Source organism: Diabrotica virgifera, chromosome 3, assembly GCF_917563875.1.
Source record: "Diabrotica virgifera virgifera chromosome 3, PGI_DIABVI_V3a".
Lineage (NCBI taxonomy): Eukaryota > Metazoa > Arthropoda > Insecta > Coleoptera > Chrysomelidae > Diabrotica > Diabrotica virgifera.
Genome location: NC_065445.1, coordinates 153,434,399 through 153,455,748, shown reverse-complemented (window position 1 = coordinate 153,455,748; position 21,350 = coordinate 153,434,399). Strand labels below are relative to the sequence as shown.

General features: G+C 32.8%; 1 protein-coding gene across 2 annotated transcripts in view; it reads left to right on the top strand.

The window, feature by feature from the left end:
• The window catches only part of LOC114342228 (zinc finger CCCH domain-containing protein 13), a 158,488-nt gene that overhangs the window by 63,473 nt on the left and 73,665 nt on the right, over window positions 1–21,350 (top strand). For both annotated transcript variants that reach the window (XM_028293017.2, XM_028293018.2), the window contains one exon: window positions 12,064–12,262. In XM_028293017.2, coding sequence (XP_028148818.1) covers window positions 12,064–12,262 — 199 coding nt within the window. The remainder of the gene's footprint in view (window positions 1–12,063; window positions 12,263–21,350) is intronic.

The window sequence follows — 21,350 nt, the reverse complement described above, 5'->3', positions numbered from 1 at the left end:
AATAAAAAGAATAGATACTACAGACAGGTGGCTGTTGTTTCTGCGGCGTGTGCTATGAGTCATTTTTAATATCGTACAGTTCAAATTACACACATACACATTATCTCTCAAATATTATATTACATACATTTTTATTGTTGAAAGGTTTGTCTGATAATTAACTATTTTGATTGGAAATAAGCCACAATTAAGTTGAAAAATACAAAATATTGAAAATCAAAATGTTTATCTGATGAAAATCGGTCCGGGTTAGCCGGACTTCCGGGTTATCGGGGGCCGACTTATCGGGGTTCCACTGTACACTTATATGTAAACGAATACGTATTTGGAAAAATTATTTCTTCACATTTTATGTTAGATTTCAAAAGGATGGCACATCCGCCATATCCATCAGGGCGGTCAGCTCGAAAACAATTAAATTCTTTAAAATTATAATATTTTCCCGGTTTGAACCAGGTTTCAGATAATAGAGCTATACTGATGTCGTTCTGATGGAGTAAATATTCTAAATTCTGTTTATTAGCAACTGCCGAACGACAGTTCCACTGTAATATATTTATTTTAGTTAGGCCTGCGATTTGATGTTAGATTTTGGTGAAAATGGTTACTAATTAACTGAATTACATCAGATTTTGAAATATTAAAATTATTTTGTTGAATTGAATTAACAATTGTAAGAACTGATTCTAAAATGACATTTATTACAGAAGAATCTAACTCTTCTGACTGTGAATCTGCAACGTTTAAGTTTTGTTGATAGAATTGACTTTTAACTATTCCCTCAGAATGTTTTGGAGGGGAAACTACAGATATTATTTCTTTTCTGGCTATATCAGTTGGGTCTGGACTATTTGGCTTTTGCCTTTTATTTGGCCTACTGGTGTTGGTGTGAGGATTAAATATAAATTTAGCAAAGTTATTTCCTTGGGTAGAAGTAGAAGGTTGTGAATTTTGTGAAAAATATGTATCATTGTTTGTTACATTGGTTCTAACAATACTAGCATAAGAATTCTTTGGTATACTTTTATTTGCATAGTAAAAATTAACGTTTGTTAAACATATCGTCTCTTTCATTAACTTTTGTCGTGTGAATTCTGGACACGCGCTTAAATTCGTAGTCAAGTGATTCCCCTTACAGCTGAAACATACTTGTGTGAACTCAACTTTTGTACAATTTTTAGAATTATGAGATTCTTGGCATCTATTGCATCTTGGCTGACTCCTACACTGACTGCCTAGGTGGCCGTACCTAAGACAGTTAAAACATAACAGAACCTTCTGCTTATACACTTCAATTTCTTTAATAACCTTATTTATGACTACATATTTAGGTAACGTTTGCGATTTAAAGGTCACAATACAAGATTTAGTAGAGACATACTCGACAATTTTTTCCTCATTAACAATTTTCTCTAATTTACGCGTAATTATTTTAACGTTTGCAATTTCAAATATACAATGACTATCATACTGTCAGTATGATACTGTCTGTATCAGACTGTCTCTAATAACTCCCTGTCTGTGTAAAATAAATTTTGGAATATATAGATCCAAATTATTTGATCTAAAAATTTCCAGAGATTTGTTTTTAATAAGATTATTTGCAGTTTTATAGTCTTTGCATTTGACTCTAATCCTATTTCGGCCGATGGCATCTATACTGGAAATCATATTGTCTGCTTCAGGAAAGTTAGACAAAATAATTTCACCAATTTTCAAAGAATTTAATTTACCTTTAAAATCAGTAGCACTGTTTTCGATGTAAACGTGATATGGTCCTAGGTCATTACTATTAAATAAAAATGCTTGCCTTACCTCTTTTAAGTTCTGCTTTGTTTCATTATTAACATTCATATTCGTTGTATTTGGATCATTTGGATACTGGTTGTTGTTGTTTTTGGTTGTCAAACTTATTGGAATGGGAGTATTTACAGAAAGTTCCATTTGTTCAGCATCATTTTGACTATCGAATATAATAGGTTTTCTGGGCGGTGGATCAGGAGGCCTACCTCCGCTATTGACACTCATATTGCAGTTGTAGGCGCTTCAGCAAACGATATTGCAGTCGTAAAAAATTCAAATTAAATTAAGACAATGGGGGTTATCTGTAGTCTCAATGATCGTTGTACCGAAGGTACGTCCGATTTCTATGACTACTACTATGGTTTTAAGCTTATATATGGTTTTAAACTATATTGATTTAAACCTGCCAATCCTGCCGGGAACATTGGTCTTCTTAATTTTGTGTACAAAAGTTTATTAATAGCAAGCTGAAAATTTGTTAATAGTTTAACGGTGCCTAGTCGGACAAACTTTGATGTATGGGAACACTGGAACAGGGAAAGTTTTAATTGTGGAACGTGATTTTAATTGTGGAACGTGTCATCCTGACAAGTTTGTGATTGTGAAAACTAGCAGGTTGTTTTTAAGTTTATTCAATAGCAAACTTTATATAATATATGAAATATGTTTTCTCGACAGATATGTTGTCATTTTAATAAGTCCGACACGTCTTCTTCTTAGGGTGCCTGTCCGTTCCGAACGTTGGCGATCATTCTGGCTATGATGACTTTGTTGGTTGGTATACGGAATAGTTGTGTTGAGGTCTTTCTATACCATGCTCTCAGGTTAGCAAGCCAGGATTTTCTTCTTCGTCCTGGGGCCCTTTTTCCTTCAATTGTACCTTGTAAAATGCACTGGAGTAGCTCGTATCTGCCTTGATTCCTCATTATATGTCCCAAGTACTGCAGCTTACGGCCCTTCACTATATTGACTAAATATGCGGTTGTGTTCACCCTCCGTACTTAGTACTTCTTCATTGGTGACTTTGTCTGTCCATGGTATCTTTAGGATCCTTCTGTACAACCATAGCTCAAAAGCTTGAAGTTTCGATAAAATTTCTGCCTTCAATGTCCACGTTTCCACTCCGTATAGAAGCACTGAGTACGCGTTACATTTAAGGAGCCTTATTTTTGTTTTTAGAATGATGTCATGGCTCTTGAACACAGAGCTAATAGTCAAGAATGCACTCTTTGCCTTTCCGATGCGACATTTAATCTCTTGAGTATTGTCCCACGACTCATTGATTATAGTTCCCAAAAGTTGTATTGTGAGACACGTTCAATTCTCATTTGGTTCACATATAGATTTGCTCCAGTTATGTTTTGCTTGCTGATGATCATTAGCTGGGTTTTGCTAGTGTTTATATCTAGTCCATATGTTCTACTTGTTTCAGTTATTTTATTCATTAAGTTTTGCAGCCCTTCTATGGTATTGGAAAACACTATTGTATCATCTGCATGCCACAGGTTACTGAGCTTGACTCCATTTATAGATAGATAGATAGATAGATAGATAGATAGATAGATAGATAGATAGAATTTATTCGTCTAGAAATTTATACAATGTATACACATTACATAGATTTATCTGACTAGTCAAAGAAGTATTATATGTTATACAAATGTAAACACATTAAAACTTTAGTACAGTAGGAAAAATGAAAGAATACCCATGAGCGAACATATAAAACACGCTGTATTTTCCTGTCAATGTGTCACACAAAAAATTGGCCAGCGCAAGTACATGTAATAATTATTGTTACATATACTTGCGCTGGGTAATTTTCTTTGTGACACGGTGACAGGAAAATACAGCGTGTTTTATATGTTCGTTCATGGGTATTCTTTCATTTTTTCGACTGTACATTAAAATTTACATTAAGAAAAATACATTACAAGAAACACATTAAAAATTTAAAAATTCCTCAATACTGTAAAAGGCATGGCTAACTAGAAACGTTTTTAGATTCCGTTCAAACGATTTAATAGTGTCAAGATGCATCTTATGTGTCACCGACATGTCACTGAACTTATTAAAACATTTAATCCCAATGTATGTAGGAGCATGCTGTGCAACTCCCAGGCGGGAAAAATGCTGGTGTATGTTATCCTTTAGGTGTGTATTATATGGATGTAGATCCACGTTCCTAAGGAATGTTTAGTCATGTTTTTTTATATACATTATTAGTTGTAAAATATATAGGCTTGGAAGAGTCAGGATGTTAGCTTTTATAAATAGTGGCTTACGCTTACATGATGTAGTTGGTGATACTTTAAAAATAGTTCGTAGTATTTTTTTGAGATATAAAAGCTCTATTCATATATGGAGATGAGTCCCAAAATATTAAGCAGTACTGAAGGACTGACTGCACCAAGCCATAGTACATTAGTTTTAATATAAGAAAGGATACAGTATCCCTTATGTTTCTAATTACATAACAACGACTACTTAGTGTTGAGGTTACTTTATCTATTTGATCTTCCCAACTTAGCTTTGGATCTAGCATCAGTCCTAAATCAGCTGTGCCGGCTGTGCGTTACATAGGGTGCTTTAATCCAAGATGTCCAAAATTTTATTACTTCAGCATTTTGAATGGACTTGTGATCAATATATAGATAAGCTTGTATCATCTGCGTATTCAATAATTTGATTAGGAGTGGTGCAAACTTGGTTGATATCGTTGATAAAAACAATAAAGAAGAGAGGCCCAAGAACCGAGCCTTGTGGTACCCCTACAGAAGACTTCATTTGGTCTGATAGTGTACCATCCAATATTATTGTTTGCAAACGATTTGACAAATATGATCTTACCCAGTCATGTGGTATACTTCGAACTCCCATGCCTTCCATCTTCATTAGAAGCAGCCTGTGATCCACCATGTCGAAAGCACAACTGAGATCATAAAAAAGACCCAATGTATTCTGTTTTTCATTTAGAGCTTCATAGATACAGTTAAGACAGTCATCAACAGCACTTACAATAGATTTTCCTTTCCTGAATCCATTTTGGACATCTGGCAGTAAATGAAATGCTTCTAGATAGCTTGTTAGTCTTTCACAGAACGCCAGTTCAAACAACTTTGCAATCTGACTGGGTATACAAATCAAACAGTAATTCTCAATATTACTTGCAGAACCTTTATTTTTAAAAATTGGAAATCCCTTGGATTCCTTTATATTGGGAAATTGGCCTGTCATAAAAGCTTCGTTGATTAAATGTGACAAGGGTTCACATATGTGACTGGCAACATATCTTATAACCTTACCATTGATTTCATCTAAACCTTCAGCATGTTTAGATGTGGTCTTACTTATAAGTGACATTACTTCTTCAAGTGTAGTTGGAGAAAGAAAGAAAGTCTTGGAAAATTTATCAATTTTCATGAGATAATTTGGAGTTGAGTTATTATTATTTTTATTGATGAAATAGTTATTTATCATGTTGGCTTTATCTTTAGTTTTTATATTTTCATTGTCATTTATTAAACGCTTTTATTTAGTTCAATAGTTTGCGTCAAATCTTTAGACGTTAATTTGGCTGCCTTTTCTCCAATGCAAATGAATGAAAATTTGTAGACATATGCATTCGTGGGAACAATACACGAATAGTCAATAAAAAATATAATTTTTATGTTTATTAATTGTTTAAATAAAAAAAACTATTTTAATGGAAAATGCTTAAATTCTCTTGTTTTTTACAATGTAAAAACTTGAAACTTTTACATAATTATAGCTAATGATATGAACTATGCATAATTTCACTTTTTACGTTAATTTTTTACGTTATGCTTCATAAATAAACAATAAATTTTCAAATTTTTTGCCGATTCCGACTACTTTTCATGTTAGTACATATTATGTTTTACCTATACATATTTTAATAAACATGACGATATATTTTAATGTTTGAAAAGTGTAAGACTAAAAAGTAAAAAATAAAAAAATATGAAAAAAATTTTTTTAAGATACGCGTTTCTTTAGTTACGAGTGACTAAAATTAAAAATATAAAAAAATCAACTATAAAGCAAAAAATAAAAAAAAAATTGAAAAAATCTAACACATTCGTTAAAGAAAAGCGTGGGACGAAAACTGTTTATTCGATGAAGACGCGACACGCTTTTCTTTAACGAATGTGTTAGATTTTTTCAATTTTTTTTTTATTTTTTGCTTTATAGTTGATTTTTTTATATTTTTAATTTTAGTCACCGTAACTAAAGAAAAGCGTTTCTTAAAAAAATTTTGTATTTTTTTATTTTAATTATATTTGCTAATGTGGGTTTATTTCTATTTTGATAATTATTGATGATTTTCCAACTTTCTTTTATCATGTTGTTGCTATTTTCAATACGTGCATTATTTCTTTGTTTTAAAAACTGTTGTCCGATTTGTTGATATTGCTTTTTAAAAGTATTATATCGTTCTGTATAAAACGGACTATTTAACCTTTTGCGTAATATGTTCATTTCGCACAGCATATTATGCATTTCTTTGATGTGCTTAGGAAACTTATTTTTGCTATACAATTTGGCTGGTTTTTGTATTTTAGGAAAAACTGTTGTAATGATATATAAACGTTCCATAAAATGCTGATATTTTATCATTGAAAGTGATAGCCGAATAAGTTTCATCCCAGGTTTCCCTAGATAATACATTTCGGAAAACATCCATATTAGATTCCATAAAATTGCGGGTTTGAAAGAAATGATTACAGTTATGCATTAATGGGACAATGAAAGAGCCTATTTGATATGTATGATCAGAGAGGAATGAGTCAACTACTTCTATGTTATTTAAGTCCAAACTACTAAAAAAATTGTCAATACATGGTGAAGATGTGTTTGTTATCCTGGTGGGAACATTAATAAAGTGTTTAATGTTAAATTCAGCTAATAAATTTATTAGATCTTTTCTGTGATTGTTTTTAATTAGGAAGTTCACGTTAACATCTCCACATATAAGAAACTGATTACCATTCTTATAGAAATTGAACATCAACATCTCAAGTTGTTTAATGAACTGTTTGAAGTTGATAGTTTCAGGAGGTCGGTAGATAGAGAGAATATATATATAAATCCCCTTGTATTTGGGTTTTTTATTCTTCCATAACAGATTTCAAACACACCCTCGATACACCATGTATTTACATTTATTGATTCTATGACAAAATTTTGTACAACATCCTTTCTTACGAATAATGCAACACCACCTCTTTCTTTGTTAGTTCGAGAAAAATGTGAAATTAGTTCAAAATTTGGGATTGCAGTACTACAAATGTTAATGGATTCAAGCCAGTGCTCGGTGACACAAAAGATACTTACATTTTTTTGTTGTAATATCATATCCAAATCAAAACATTTTCCAGCCAAGCCACCCTGAACATTCAAATGCATAAAAATCAAATTCGACTCTATACTGTTCGTGTCTATGGAAACAGGCGTTGTAATGAAGTCCTCTGCTACTTCGTCCTTTGATTCGTCAAAAAATGCTGTTCTGGCGTTTTGGCAAAGTTGAATCTACGAAATGTTACCCCAGGTGGCCAGTAATTTTCATCATTCATCTTTGTGTGCAGTTGGAACGGTGCACCAATTTTGAAGGATGAATATTTCCCAACATTATTCAATTTTTCTACAGTGAATGTAAAACCTTTATTATCGTCTTCCAGCCATTTCTGCCACATTTCTGCTGTTGCATCTTTATTTCGGATTCTGCCAATATAAAACCAAGCAGTTTTAGGAGTTGCTACCCCTGCCAGGAGTCCATTTGACCTATCTGTTTGAGCTGTACTGACCTTTGTCGTTCGATTTTTCCCTCTTTTACGAACATCTGACCAATTTTCTTCATTATTTGTTTGAATAATCGTATCATTATTATTTTCAGCACCAACAACGTCCAATTCTATGTTTGCATTTGAATTCAGGTTTGTTGTTGTGCATCCATCTTGTTTATTTTGTTGGTCTTGAACTGCATTTGACAATTCTTCTTCGTTTTCTTTTAGTTCTTCAAAAACATTTTTGTTTAATGGTTGGTTTACAAGTGCGGTTGTTTTCGAGGTTGATGTTTCGTCTTGCGCAATTTGAATATGTTTGGATTGTAGACTGCTGGTGGTCTTGCTGTTTTTATCGTTGTTGTATATGGTTTTTCTATAATTTTTTTGGGATTTCGTATTTGACGTCTCGTTCACTTCACTTTTTTTGGATCTGATTTATGTTTTTCATTTTCCATGTACCTAATTTTATCCAACAATAACTGATTATTTATTTGCAGTATATTGTTTTTATCTTGGACTTCAACAATAAGTTGTTTCAAATACCTGTTTTCGGTCTCTAATAAGTCTTTTTGTAGATTAACTACTTCGACATTCAGCACAGACGGGCCATTGCAGCACTTCACTTTATTTTCACGTGTTACTACTAAATTACTTAGTCTTTTTAAACAACTTTTGTGAAATATTCCGTAACAGTTGATGCAAACACTCACTGCCGGATCTTTTGTTATACAACACTTCATTTTCGAACTAATATCAGGCGGACCATCTTTCGGTGTTTGTTCATCGCACGCCATCTTGATACCCCCCATCTTGAGATGCCTTCATCAATATCTTTTAGAGCCTCTTCAAAAATGTGCTCTGAGTACAGATTGAATATCAGTGGTGAAATTATGCATCCCTGTCTCACTCCCCTTGAGATTTTGACCTGATCTGTATATTCTCCATCTATTCGGAGCACTGCTGATTGATTCCAATACAGGTTAGCTATTATTTTCAGGTCTCTTCCGTCAATCCCTGTCCTCTTAGGCACTTCCATCATTTGTTAATGTCGGACTCTATCGAAAGCCTTTTTGTAGTCAATCAGGCATGCAAAAACATCACAGTTGACATCTCTACATTTCTGAAACAACACCTGCTCGCTAAATAGAGCCTCCCTCGTACCAACGGCGTTCACAAATCCAAACTGATTGGGCGCAATTTGTTCGACACATAGAACATGTCAAATGACAGGAATTATGTTGGTGGTAAGTAGCAGTCTGATTTTTGCATGAGAGTTTAATGAAAGGGTAACAAATCAATTGGAAGTTCTGTCCGACAAAATACATGGAACGTTTTCGTAGCCTGACGATCGAAACCTGAAACTTGTTCCACAATTAAAACTTCCAGTGTTCCTGTCCATCAAAGTTTGTCCGACTAGACACCGTTAAGCTATTAAAAAATTTTCAGTTTGCTAATTTTTTTTGGTACACGGGACCCAGGCCTATTGATAATATTTAGATATTATACCGATACGGCAATTTTTTAACTATCGTATATATTATGATTCAGTATGTCGAATAACGATAACACTTAATTGTTTGAATAGGAGTGAGACATACTCTAGCGAACTTTTAAACAGTGTTGCTACATTTTTGTTAATTTCTGTTACATAATTTTTTTTTAATATTTAAAATATTAGTCGGATACATGAGTGAAAAGTAGGTGTGGGAAAAGGACAGGTGTGGGAGAGACTGATAAATTTCATGTGAAAGTAGGATTGCACCAAGCTCGGTGCTTAGTCCTAATTTATTCTTATTAGTTTTGGACCAGATAACAGCAAAACTACAGGGTAACATTCAATGGTGCTTAATGTATGCTGATGATGTAGTGTTAGTAGGAAATAGTGAAAGAGACTTAGAACAAAAACTGGAACAGTGGAGACAAGCTCTGGAGAAAAAAGGTTTAAAACTTAGTAGAACAAAAACAGAGTATTTGAAATGTTCATTTAAAGGTGAAGTTACTACAAATAAAATGGTATCTTTGGATGGTAAAATGATTGTGGAAAGCAATAATTTTAAGTACCTAGGAACGGTATTACAGAGTAATGGAGAAATAGATGGAGATGCGTGCAGTAGAGTTAGGGCTGGATGGATGAAGTGGAAGGAAGCGAGTGGCGTGTTGTGTGACAGAACAATTCCAATGAAGCTGAAGGGAAAATTCTATAAAACAGCCATAAGACCGGCTATGATGTACGGAACTGAATGTTAAGCAGTGAAAAAGAAAGAGGAACAATGAATGCATGTGGCGGAAATGAGAATGCTTAGATGGATGAGTGGAGTGACAAAAAAGGATAAAATTAGAAATGATTATATTAGGAAAAGTTTAGGTGTGGCACCAGTTGATGCTAAAATGAGAGAGCATAGGTTAAAGATGGTTTGGTCGTGTTCAACGTCGAGACGTTAATCACCCAATACGCAGAATTGCGAAAGTGCAGATTCCTGGAAGGAGTAGGAGAGGAAGACCAAAGAAGACTTGGGGAGACGATTAGGCAGGACATATTGGTAAAGGGGATTAATATTGATATGACCCAAGATAGAATTGTGTGAAGAAATGCAATTAGGGAAGCCGACCCCGCATAGGGATAAGGTAGTGGTCAGCAAACTTTTTAGCCAAATCTGCTTGTTCAGCAAACTTTTATTACGCTAAATAAAACTAAAGGGTCTACTCAGTCGGTTAAGATAGTGAAAAATGCTCCCAGCGATATTCTAAAAGTAAAAAAAACCACATGTTCTACTTCAAAAAGTATTCGATCAAAAAATTTTTAAACCCCTAGCCCCATCCATAACCCCCCCCCCCCCCCCCAAAATGAAAATGTGTTTTTTCGCTTTTTTGGCGATATCTTCGTTTCTAATCATCGTAAAAACTTCTATTTTCTTTCGTTTTGTAGGTTTTTATTTTCTACAACACTGTATTTTTTACAAAAATGTTGGCGCAAAATCCAATTTTTTTTTAAATGTTGATATGTAGAACCGAAAAGGGAAAGAACAGCAAACGTGAGCTTTTTTAGCTGATCACAAGAATCAGGAATATTATTCCAAGCGTTGAAAACGATCATGTCTTCCTTCTCCAGGTCATTCAAAGCAGACCACTTCTTGTGTTGTGAATATTTTTCTTCTCCAATATTTCCAATTCAACACAAAGACTTTCGCATTTAGAGTGCCATACCTCCTTGATTTTTATATCTAAAAATTGTATTTCAAAGCTAGTAATGCAAATTTCAAAAGGAGAAAATTTCAACTCTGTTGTAGCATTAAGAGGATTTTTGACAAATGCTAAAGTTTGTAAGTTTGATAAAAGCTAATTTATCAGAATAAGATGTAACGTTTTTCGTACCAATTTTTATTAACGGAAAATATTATTCCGCTTTCCGTGGATAATGCAAAGAGAATGATGATGACATGAGTGAAAAGTAATATTTAAATCCACTACAGTTTATTGTAGAATGAAAATTAATATTATTGCCCCAACAAAACTTAAATGAAGTCCATATGTAAATCCAGCTCTGACAACAGCATTAGGTAGCACACTTCAGTAGATAGACAGATAGTATAAACGGTATTCCTTCTTTGGGAGTGCATGTTTCCACTAAAAGAGTAGGCGGTGCTTATCTCTACAGCATGTAACGTTGTCGTTGTATTTGATGCTCCAGGTAACAAAATACAGTCGAAGACAAAGGTTCGCTTTTTAAGACATTTTTATTTAGAATCAAAACATACAAAAGATAAGATAATTACTCGTTAATTTCGTTAATAAAATATATTTATAATCTACATATCGAACTTTCGGTTCGGGTCGATGTGACGATATTTGGTACATGAATGAATAATGTTGACGATCGCGTGGATTAGGAATTACCTTTATTAATATGAAATGGGCGTATAAGGAGAGGACATCTCGCTCAACTCGCCAGGGGGACAGACATGTAAGGAATTACGATCACCGCTCGTATAAGGATAGGTAAAAGGAAAACCGTCAAAATTCGTTCAGCGCACCAAAACGACGGGGGTTGCAGGATTGCGGAAAATGGTCGGGATATACTTAAACTCACCTCTTATACCTCGTTGTTGTTTATTATTCTTCGATCAACGCTCCAAGAATAATAATCAACTAGGCTTTTCTTTCCGACTTTTATATCGTACGAGACGGTACAAAAACACGTTTTACTTAATTCATTGGCGTACTCTAGACGATAAAATTATATTATCGTCACAAGCAGGTGCCTTTGGTTTTAAGCTGTGATGGTCAAAAGTTGAAAACAAATAATAAACATGCCACGCGTTCATACCAGAGAAGAATATATTCAACTCCTCTCACTTGTATTCAAACAATTAATTGTTATCTTTGTTCGACATAAAACGTATACGGTGATTGAAAAATATCTGTATATTTATCACTTATCTCTATTTTAACTCAGGTGATCGTGTGGAACGTCTTCTTCCTCCAATTGAAGAGCGAGTTCCGCCATCCCGGAAGGGACACTCCACTGAAAGAGATCGCGATAGAGGACGAGATGTTCGTGGACGAGATCGTAGTACCGACCGTCCACGAAAGTCTCCCGATAGACGTGGCGACATGGATAAGGATCGATCATATGATAGGGGCTACGATAATAGGTAAGTTTGTCCAAGATCTTAGAAACAGGCAGAAACAAAAGTGAAATAAAATATCTTACATAGAAGTAAAAACCTTCGGTTTGTAAAATGGTATAGGTACACTTCGCGTTAAAAAAAACTGGTGCAACTCTTATAACCGAAAATCGCGTTTTTCAAGTTGTGTAAGTTGATCTTGTCAAATGTGTCATTCTAATTTCTAGGGCAACGTTGCCAGTCATCTCAATTAAGTACCCATACATTGATTCGTGTTTTATTATAATTTATGAAAATATTTCAATTCAAAAATAATGATAGTTAATAAATCTAGACATAATTTTAATTATTATATTTAAATTAAAATCGAGAAGCGTGATTGGTTTCTCGTAAATTGTACTGTAAAAACAAAACTATTGCGTTGTGGGATACTAGAATAAACACACTGGAAAAATAAAAAATAAATTGTTTGAAATTAATACAATATCAATAACTTTTACAGAGAAAAAGTGTGGAATTTAAATACTTATATGTATTACAATTCGAAACTGCTAAAATATTAATATTTTGTCATAGCTCCATTATTATTAATCACTTCTTGTAATCTTCTGGGCACTGAGAAATAAATTTAGTTATAAATTTTCATCTTCGTCCAAGGTTTCCCAGGTTTCTTCAATGATGGTCAAATGGTAGTGATAAAAATAATACCTATCTAAAACATTTACATATTTTTAAACGTCATTTTTTTGTATTTAGATTTAGTGCAAGGCAACAACGAAGTGATCCACGAACTATTGTATCCAGTCTGAACACACGTTTACATTGGGAAAAAGGTGTAACAATTTTTTATGACGGGAAGTCTACATTCCATGCCAAATCACTCAGGCAAAAACTTCTCCGATTTTTCTGAAACTTGGTGTATAGCTTCTGCGGGACGTAAAAATAAGATATTTAAGGTCAAAAAATCTTCTTTTTTTTTCATTTTCATTTTCTATCGTAAAGTATCAATGGAAAAAATAATATTTTAATAGAAGGGGCTCAAAAATGTCATTATATGGCATCATAACAAGTTATTTTGATTCAAAACAAGTTTTTGATCAAATTTTATATTGTAGAAAACGTTAAAATACCGTTTTTTACATTTTCCTCCATTCCCAAAATACATGATAATCTATATGGCTGAAAATTTGCCCACAGATAGCCAAGACATAGGACTTTAAGTGGTTAGAAGGATTTGAATTATATTACAATACATAAAAAGTTACATGCAATAATATCAGACTCAAAAGTATATCAGTCCAGTCGAGATAGCATTTGACCTTGCATGCCGAGCTGCCCAATATTTTATTTTTTTAATCTTTAGGGGGGTCAATAGTAGCCTAAATTTAAAATCGCTAATGAATTGCTCCGCTACGTTAACCGCCATCTTGATTTTAAAGGAGAACCGTTTTTGCTTAATATCTCCGCCATTTTTAACTTTTCGACAAAAATGGTAGGAACTGAAATTGTCCCAAATAAATCGTATTTTCCAATTTCTTTTGAGCAATTTTGAGTTAATTGTACTTGCAGTAGACACCTCTGTTCTTGACTATGATATGCATGTACCTTTTTTTAGTATTGTAATATAATTCAAATCCTTCTAACCACTTAAAGTCCTATGTTTGGGCTATCTGTGGGAAAATTTTCAGGCAAATCGATTATGATGTATTTTGGGAATGGAGGAAAATGTAAAAAATGGTATTTTAACGTTTTCTACACTATAAAATTTACTATTTTAAATGGGAAATAAGCCACAATTTTACCCAAAAAATGAATTTATTAACCTTTCGACGCCCAAGTCAGGTGTCGTTGTCAAAATACAAAATAATACTAAATAAACAAAAATGTTGTTGCTTAGTAAAAAATTCTTCTAATAATTTATTTAATCTGACTCATTTATATCGGCAATTCAGGCATGTATTATACATTTTCATGTAGAAGACTTTAAAATGATATTGCCAATATTGATGATTTGCGTTTCCAATAGCTTCAGAACAACTATAAAATTTGATCAAAAACTTGTTTTGAATCAAAATAACTGGTTATAATGCCATATAATGACATTTTTGAGTTCCTTCTATTAAAATATTATGTTTTCCATTGATACTTTACGATAGAAAATGCAAATTTGTTTAAATAAATACCAAATCACTGTAAAATCGTATAAAATAACATTTTGAGAAAAAAAAAGAAGAAGAGTTTTTGACCTGAAATATCTTATTTTTTTAAGTCCCGCAGAAGCTATACACCAATTTTCAGACAAATCGGAGATCCAAAAGTTTTTTTGATCCAAAATTGAGTGATTTGAAATGAACCGATACCCAATTAAGCATTTAACCAAGAGGCAGCAGGTAGAATTTGTTTTACTCGAGTAAGGCCCGAACTATTTAAATTATATTTCGGACTTACTATCGGATATTACCGATACCTCGCGAGTAATTCGCACTTTACCCGAGTAATCCTAGAATTATCCGTTTACCTAACTTTACCGGTAACATAATATACATCTCAACAAAAAATGAAGTATAAAGGAAATACTACCCTGGAAATTGCTCGGCCGATCCAAGCTCTAATAAGTTTTATTATAAACGTATATATCAAATAGTTTAGTCGTAAGAAATAAACGACAGATGGGAGCAAGTTCGAAAATATTGTCGCCAATGTATTCATTGGCGACATCTACCTACCTGAAAAAATTGGCATTTGTACTGTGGTCAGGATTTCTGTACCTAAATATATAGGGTGTTTGGTAAAGAATGGGCCATAGCTTAATCTTAGATTCCTGATGTTTAAATTAGTCGATTTAAGCTAACTTACCTAGCACGAAAGTTGATAACCGAAATACACGGTGTCAAAGTGAAACTTTTATTTTATTTATTCTTGAATATTTCCTAACAAGCATGGGGTAATAACACGAAATTTGGTAAGCGGGAGTGTTTTGAGAAGAGAAATCTAAGTTCGGCACCAAACATGATGTATTACCTAGAGGGCGTCACATACGCCTTTCATCTCTTATTTAGTAGGTTCAATTTTTTTATTACCCACTCTATATACTTTTTGAATAAAAACGTTTATTCTCTTAATATCTCTACTTAAAAAAGGTATACTACATTCATCTCGCTAAATTCAACCGTTTTCGAGATAAACGCATTTTAAATCTGCGAGGCAACATAACTTTTTGCATAATATCATTGTAGTTACACCCGAAAAATAACTTAAAACCATAAAAATTTACAAAAATGTATCGCAAATTTCTTCAAATGGAATTTTCGATGCAATGACATAAATATGAGAATTGGCACAATTATTATGGTTTCAAGTATATTTTCCGGGTCTAACTACAATGAATTAGGTAAAAAATTATGTTGTATCGCAAATTTAAAACGCGTTTATCTCGAAAACAGTTGAGTTTAGCGAGATATATGTAGTATACCTTTTTTAAGTAGAAATATTAAGAGAATAAAAATTTTGATTCAAAAAGTATATGTAGAGTTGAGGATCGAAAAATTGAACGTATTACATGAGCGCTGAAATACGTATGTGGCGCCCTCTAGGTAATACATTATTTTTGGTGGCGAATTTAGATTTCACACCCCAAAAAACCCCCGCTTATCAAATTTCGTGTTATTATCCCATGCCTGTCAGGAAATAATCAAGAATAAATTAAATAGAAGTTTAACTTTGACACCCCCTATTTCGGTTATTATCAACTTTCGTACTAAGGTAAGTTATCTTAAATCGACCTATTTTAAGCTCAGGAATCTAAGGTTAAGCTATCTCCCATTCTTTACCAAACACCCTGTACATTTATTACCAATTTCATTTTCATGGGAAACAACTTTTCACACTTTTGTATTTATGATAACAGGAGATTACTACTTATACTTAGATTAGACTTTTTCTTTGAGGCTTCACTTTATTTTTCGTTTGATAAACTTTTCGAATATTTTTAAACTATTGATGATATTTCTAAATAAAAAAATCCTACTAAAACTTTATATACTCGCCTTAGAATTCGAAATATTTTTTCAAATAGTCTCACAACTTAGTTCTATTACACAAAAATATAAAAATTTAATTATATACAAACACTACTTCCCTATGGATCAACACTAACCAATTCCAATATCTTAGAAAATAATATACTACTGCACTGAACAGATATCGATGCAGATAACAGAACAGATAAGAGAATCGTACTATTACACTTAGAAAACCGACGCAGGTTTTTCAAAATGACAGTGATTATTTCTCTATGTTGCCCAATTAGTTATTAGTTCGATTGTGTTCGATTTCTTTTTATAGGTAATCAATTTTAGTAGGTCCAAAATGACACAAAATCTAGGCATGGGATAAAAAAGTTTTTTTGAAGAAAGTTTATTTTTTTGTTCTTCTTAATGGCGGTACAGGCTCCTTTTTGCAATATTTTATTTAATCATAGAGTAATTTCCACATACTAACATATTTCTCAAATTGGGCCGCCATTCTTTACTATATTACGAATATGTGTGGCAAATATCTCAACAAAATATTCAAAATACAAGCTGCAATCTTGGAACGCGTTTTCCGTTTTGATGACGCGCTGATGTAGCCTCTTAATAAAGAATTTAAATATTTAAAAATTACTAAAAATATCGATTTTTGAAGTTATACCTTTTTAGGCGCGATTGGGAGTGAATTTTTATTATTCTGGGCAGTCCCGGATTAAGAATCTTGAGGCTCCTAGGCAACCTAAGCTAGGAGGCCCTTAAGAAACTTTTTCTTTTCCCTCCAAAACCTCGGATAACCCCTCCATCTTCGAGAGGTATTCCTTTGATATATTAGTGGACATTTTGTAGATTTAAACTTAAATTTTTGTTTCTTTTTTAAAACGTGTTGCTGGAAGAAATAAAACAAAGAATTAGTCAAGAAATTGTTTATTTATATAATTTTGCTTAAATTTGCTTAAAATTATTTAGTTTGTTTTTGTTATAGTTATCAATAAACGAATGATTAATTTTAAAGCATAATATTTTTTCTAATAATGAAAAAATCCCGACAGCCAAAATCCCGACATGCAACAATCCTCGCTTAAGTAAAAATTCCGACTACTACATTTTGAATATTCATTGTTTCCTTTTCAAATTCGATACCAAATCATATTATAGAGTATTGAAATTGAAAAATAATTACTTACTAATAAGTACGGGTACTAGTTATTATGTATTTTAAAAGAAAAAATTATTTAAACACTTCATTTTATAATATAAAGGCTATACTTTCTGAAATAGAAGGTTGTAAGTGACATGATAATATCTATTATATGAAAGTAAACTTTAATTCAGAATTTGATTATACATATTATATTATTGGACTATATATTGGCAAAAAGAATAATTTAATTCATTTGCCCATGTTTGAAATTTTATTTAGAAAATTAGTTCATATTAAATGGTAAATACTTTTGTTTAGTAACAAAAAATAAAAAACAGATGGCCATAAACAAAAAACAAGAAATAAATGTAATTATATGTAAAAAAGAAACTTATCAAACCTGTCGGGATTCTGGGCTGTCGGGATTCTGGCGTGTCGGGAAATGTTCATTTCACATGGCTGTCAGGATTTTGGGGTAGACCCATTCTACTCACATGTAATGACTATTACTCACTCTGATCAATAACGACACTCGCCTTCGGCTCGTGTTGCAAACTTCATTTTCGTGAGTAATACCCATCATTACATGCTCGTCGAATAATATACTATTACTTATTACATAATTATGGAATAATAAATAATTATGGATTATCTCACAATAAAACACTGAAAAACGTTTGTTTTTTATACTTCCACAAAATTTATTACAACTATGTTATTACTACAGCTGTTTCGGCAAAGTGCCTTTCTCAAGTGATATATTTTACAATGGGTTTGCCTTTTTAAGTCTTTAACTGAAGAGGTTGAGGGGTGGGGAGCTGTTTGTCTCGAGTTGGTCATTCAGAATTATATCTGTATTTTTCAATTTATTAATTTCCATTGATTCTAAAAGTGATAGCTTAAGGCCTTTATTTTGAATATGTAGAATTTGAAACTCTTCATTGAAAGAATGATTATGATCTAGAAGGTGAAGTGCGTATGTAGAAGTGTCTGTTTTTCTATTTGTTGAAAGCCCTTTTGTGTTCTGCTAACCGTTTGTCAAAAGTTCTGCCAGTTTGACCGATGTAAGTTTTCGGACAGTCACAAGTTAGTTTGTACACACCACTCTGTAGTTGCTTTCTCTTTCGGCTTTTATTGTTTTTAATGTTTGCTTAAGTTGTTGTTAGTTCTGAAAGCTGGTGTTATTCCTTTCTTTTTTATGTATCTGGCTATTTTTGTTGTTATCTTGCCAGTATATGTGAGAGAGCAGAAGGTACTGGGTTCTTTCTCTGGTGGTGGATACACTAATTTCAGGGCTTTCTTATGGAGTTTTTGGTTTAAAATTTTGTTAACTGTTTGTTCGTTATAGCCGTTATAGTTTGTTCGTTAACTGTTTGTTCGTTGTTGTTATGTAAAAATAACTTCGAGATAGAACTAAACATCATTAAACAAATAGCAGTAAACAACGGCTATAACGAACAAACAGTTAACAAAATTTTAAACCAAAAACTCCATAAGAAAGCCCTGAAATTAGTGTATCCACCACCAGAGAAAGAACCCAGTATCTTCTGCTCTCTCACATATACTGGCAAGATAACAGCAAAAATAGCCAGATACATAAAAAAGAAAGGAATAACACCAGCTTTCAGAACTAACAACAACTTATGCAAATATATTAAGAACAATAAAAGCCGAAAGAGAAAGCAACTACGGAGTGGTGTGTACAAACTAACTTGTGGTGACTGTCCGAAAACGTACATCGGTCAAACTGGCAGAACTTTTGACAAACGGATAACAGAACACAAAAGGGCATTCAACAATAGAAAAACAGACACTTCTACATACGCACTTCACCTTCTAGATCATAATCATTCTTTCAATGAAAAGTTTCAAATTCTACATATTCAAAATAAAGGCCTTAAGCTATCACTTTTAGAATCAATGGAAATTAATAAATTGAAAAATACAGATATAATTCTGAATGACCAACTCGAGACAAACAGCTCCCCACTCCTCAACCTCTTCAGTTAAAGACTTAGGGTCGGTTTCACCAACAAAAAATAAATCAGTGAATAGTTATTCATCAAATAAGATTTATTAGTCGATTAAATTTTATTGCGTTTCAATAACTATTTGTAATCCACAGTTAGTTATTCGTCAAATAAGTTCAAAGTATAATGATTTTCCACAGACTGTACTCGTTGACACAAGCGAATGACAGTTCTTCTTCCTCATATTAGTTTGTTAGCCTCCACCTCTTCGGTGTTTTGCCAAGCACATTGCATTATTTTCCACTGTAATCCCACGTGACCTCTGGTTGGCACATAAACTAACAAAGAGTTTATGTTTGTAGGTATCTATTTTTCAATGATTTTTCATTGTTTATAATCATCGTATTTTGTCTATTTTGGATTCATTTGGATTTCGTTTCCTGTTTTTGTGAACTTTATAAACTTAACCACAATGCAAAGTGATTATTTAAGGAAATTATTATTGGAAACTTCAGATGTTGCGAGAAAGGTAGGGGAAATAATTTTTATTTCCTGTTCATTTTGCCCCGTTATTTATCAATAATGATGAATTTTGCAAGCAATAACATTATTTCTTTTATTGTTTTAGATATTTATTGAAGCTGAAAATAATTGGGGATTTAGATCCATACCCAATTCAGTCAGAATTGGATTTTACAGTTAAGTGCAGTCCATCAAGTTACTATTATAGATATTTATACATATTTGGTGGAGTCTCACAGTTGCTACTCTAAGCAGCAGATGAAAGCATACAAAAGCCTTCAGGCACATAAATATTTTACAGCTGGATTTGTTTTGAATGGAGTAAAAATTGTTAATGATTTCCTGATTTCCATATTATTGTAGGAAAGGTGTGCCTTTATTTTATTTATTCACCATTAAGAAATATATGGATAACAGTATTAGTGTCTTTTGGTTAAATTGGTTCTAAATATTAGATTTATTTACGTTTATATATCTGTATGAAACCAGACATATCGTCGTCCTAATCTGTAAACTGCGAACTCCATAATTCTCTGAAAATGATTTATAACTGCCATCTATTTGAATTACTGTCATGATTGTTCTAAAATTATATTGTATGAATGTCTGATTTTAAATAAAATATTCTCAATCATTGTAAAGAATGCAAATACTCTAATAAAAATAAATTTTTGTAGTTGAAGAATTTCCAAAAAAATAAAATATTTTTTTTAGGTGAAGCATTTTCAAAAAGCTAATTCTAAACGACTAAATGCTTGGGTGGGGTGATAGCCAGTTCTGATGACATAGCAAATGCACATTGTATGCATATGGCCGGTAATAGTAAAGTATGCCCAGGGCAAGACAGACGAAGAACCCAATGCATGTACATATGTTACAGCTACATGGTTTGGAGATAGCAACATATGCATTCTCTGATGAAAAACTAATGAGTTTTGAAACTGTTCGGTCAGAGTGCTTGTTGCGCTCACTAAACGAACTGAAATATGAGATGGCTTTGGCATTGTGTTGCAGCGATATGAAAATGGTTATTCATTTTTAATTATAATGTACTTCTTCATCATGAGTAATTATGTGTTGGTCTTTTAAATGTGTATTTATTTTTATAATTAGTATCAACTTGTAATGATAATATACATTTATCGTTTAAGGTATGACTATGTTTTGACTCTAAAATAAATGTTTTAAAAATCGAATCCTGCCTCTTTCTGTTAGTAACTACCCATGGATATCACAAATTGTGCTTACTGATAGGTTTGTTCGTAGAACGATCAGCAGCTCTTGCCAACCATGACACATGTGCATTCGTAGTCTATGAATGCTAACTATTAACTGCACAACACTAACTGTTAACTTCTCATGCATCTGATGGTTGGCAGCAGTTGCTAATCGTTTGTGTCGTACTACGAACAAACCTATTAAGCCGGACTCAAACGACTCGTGTACTTGGC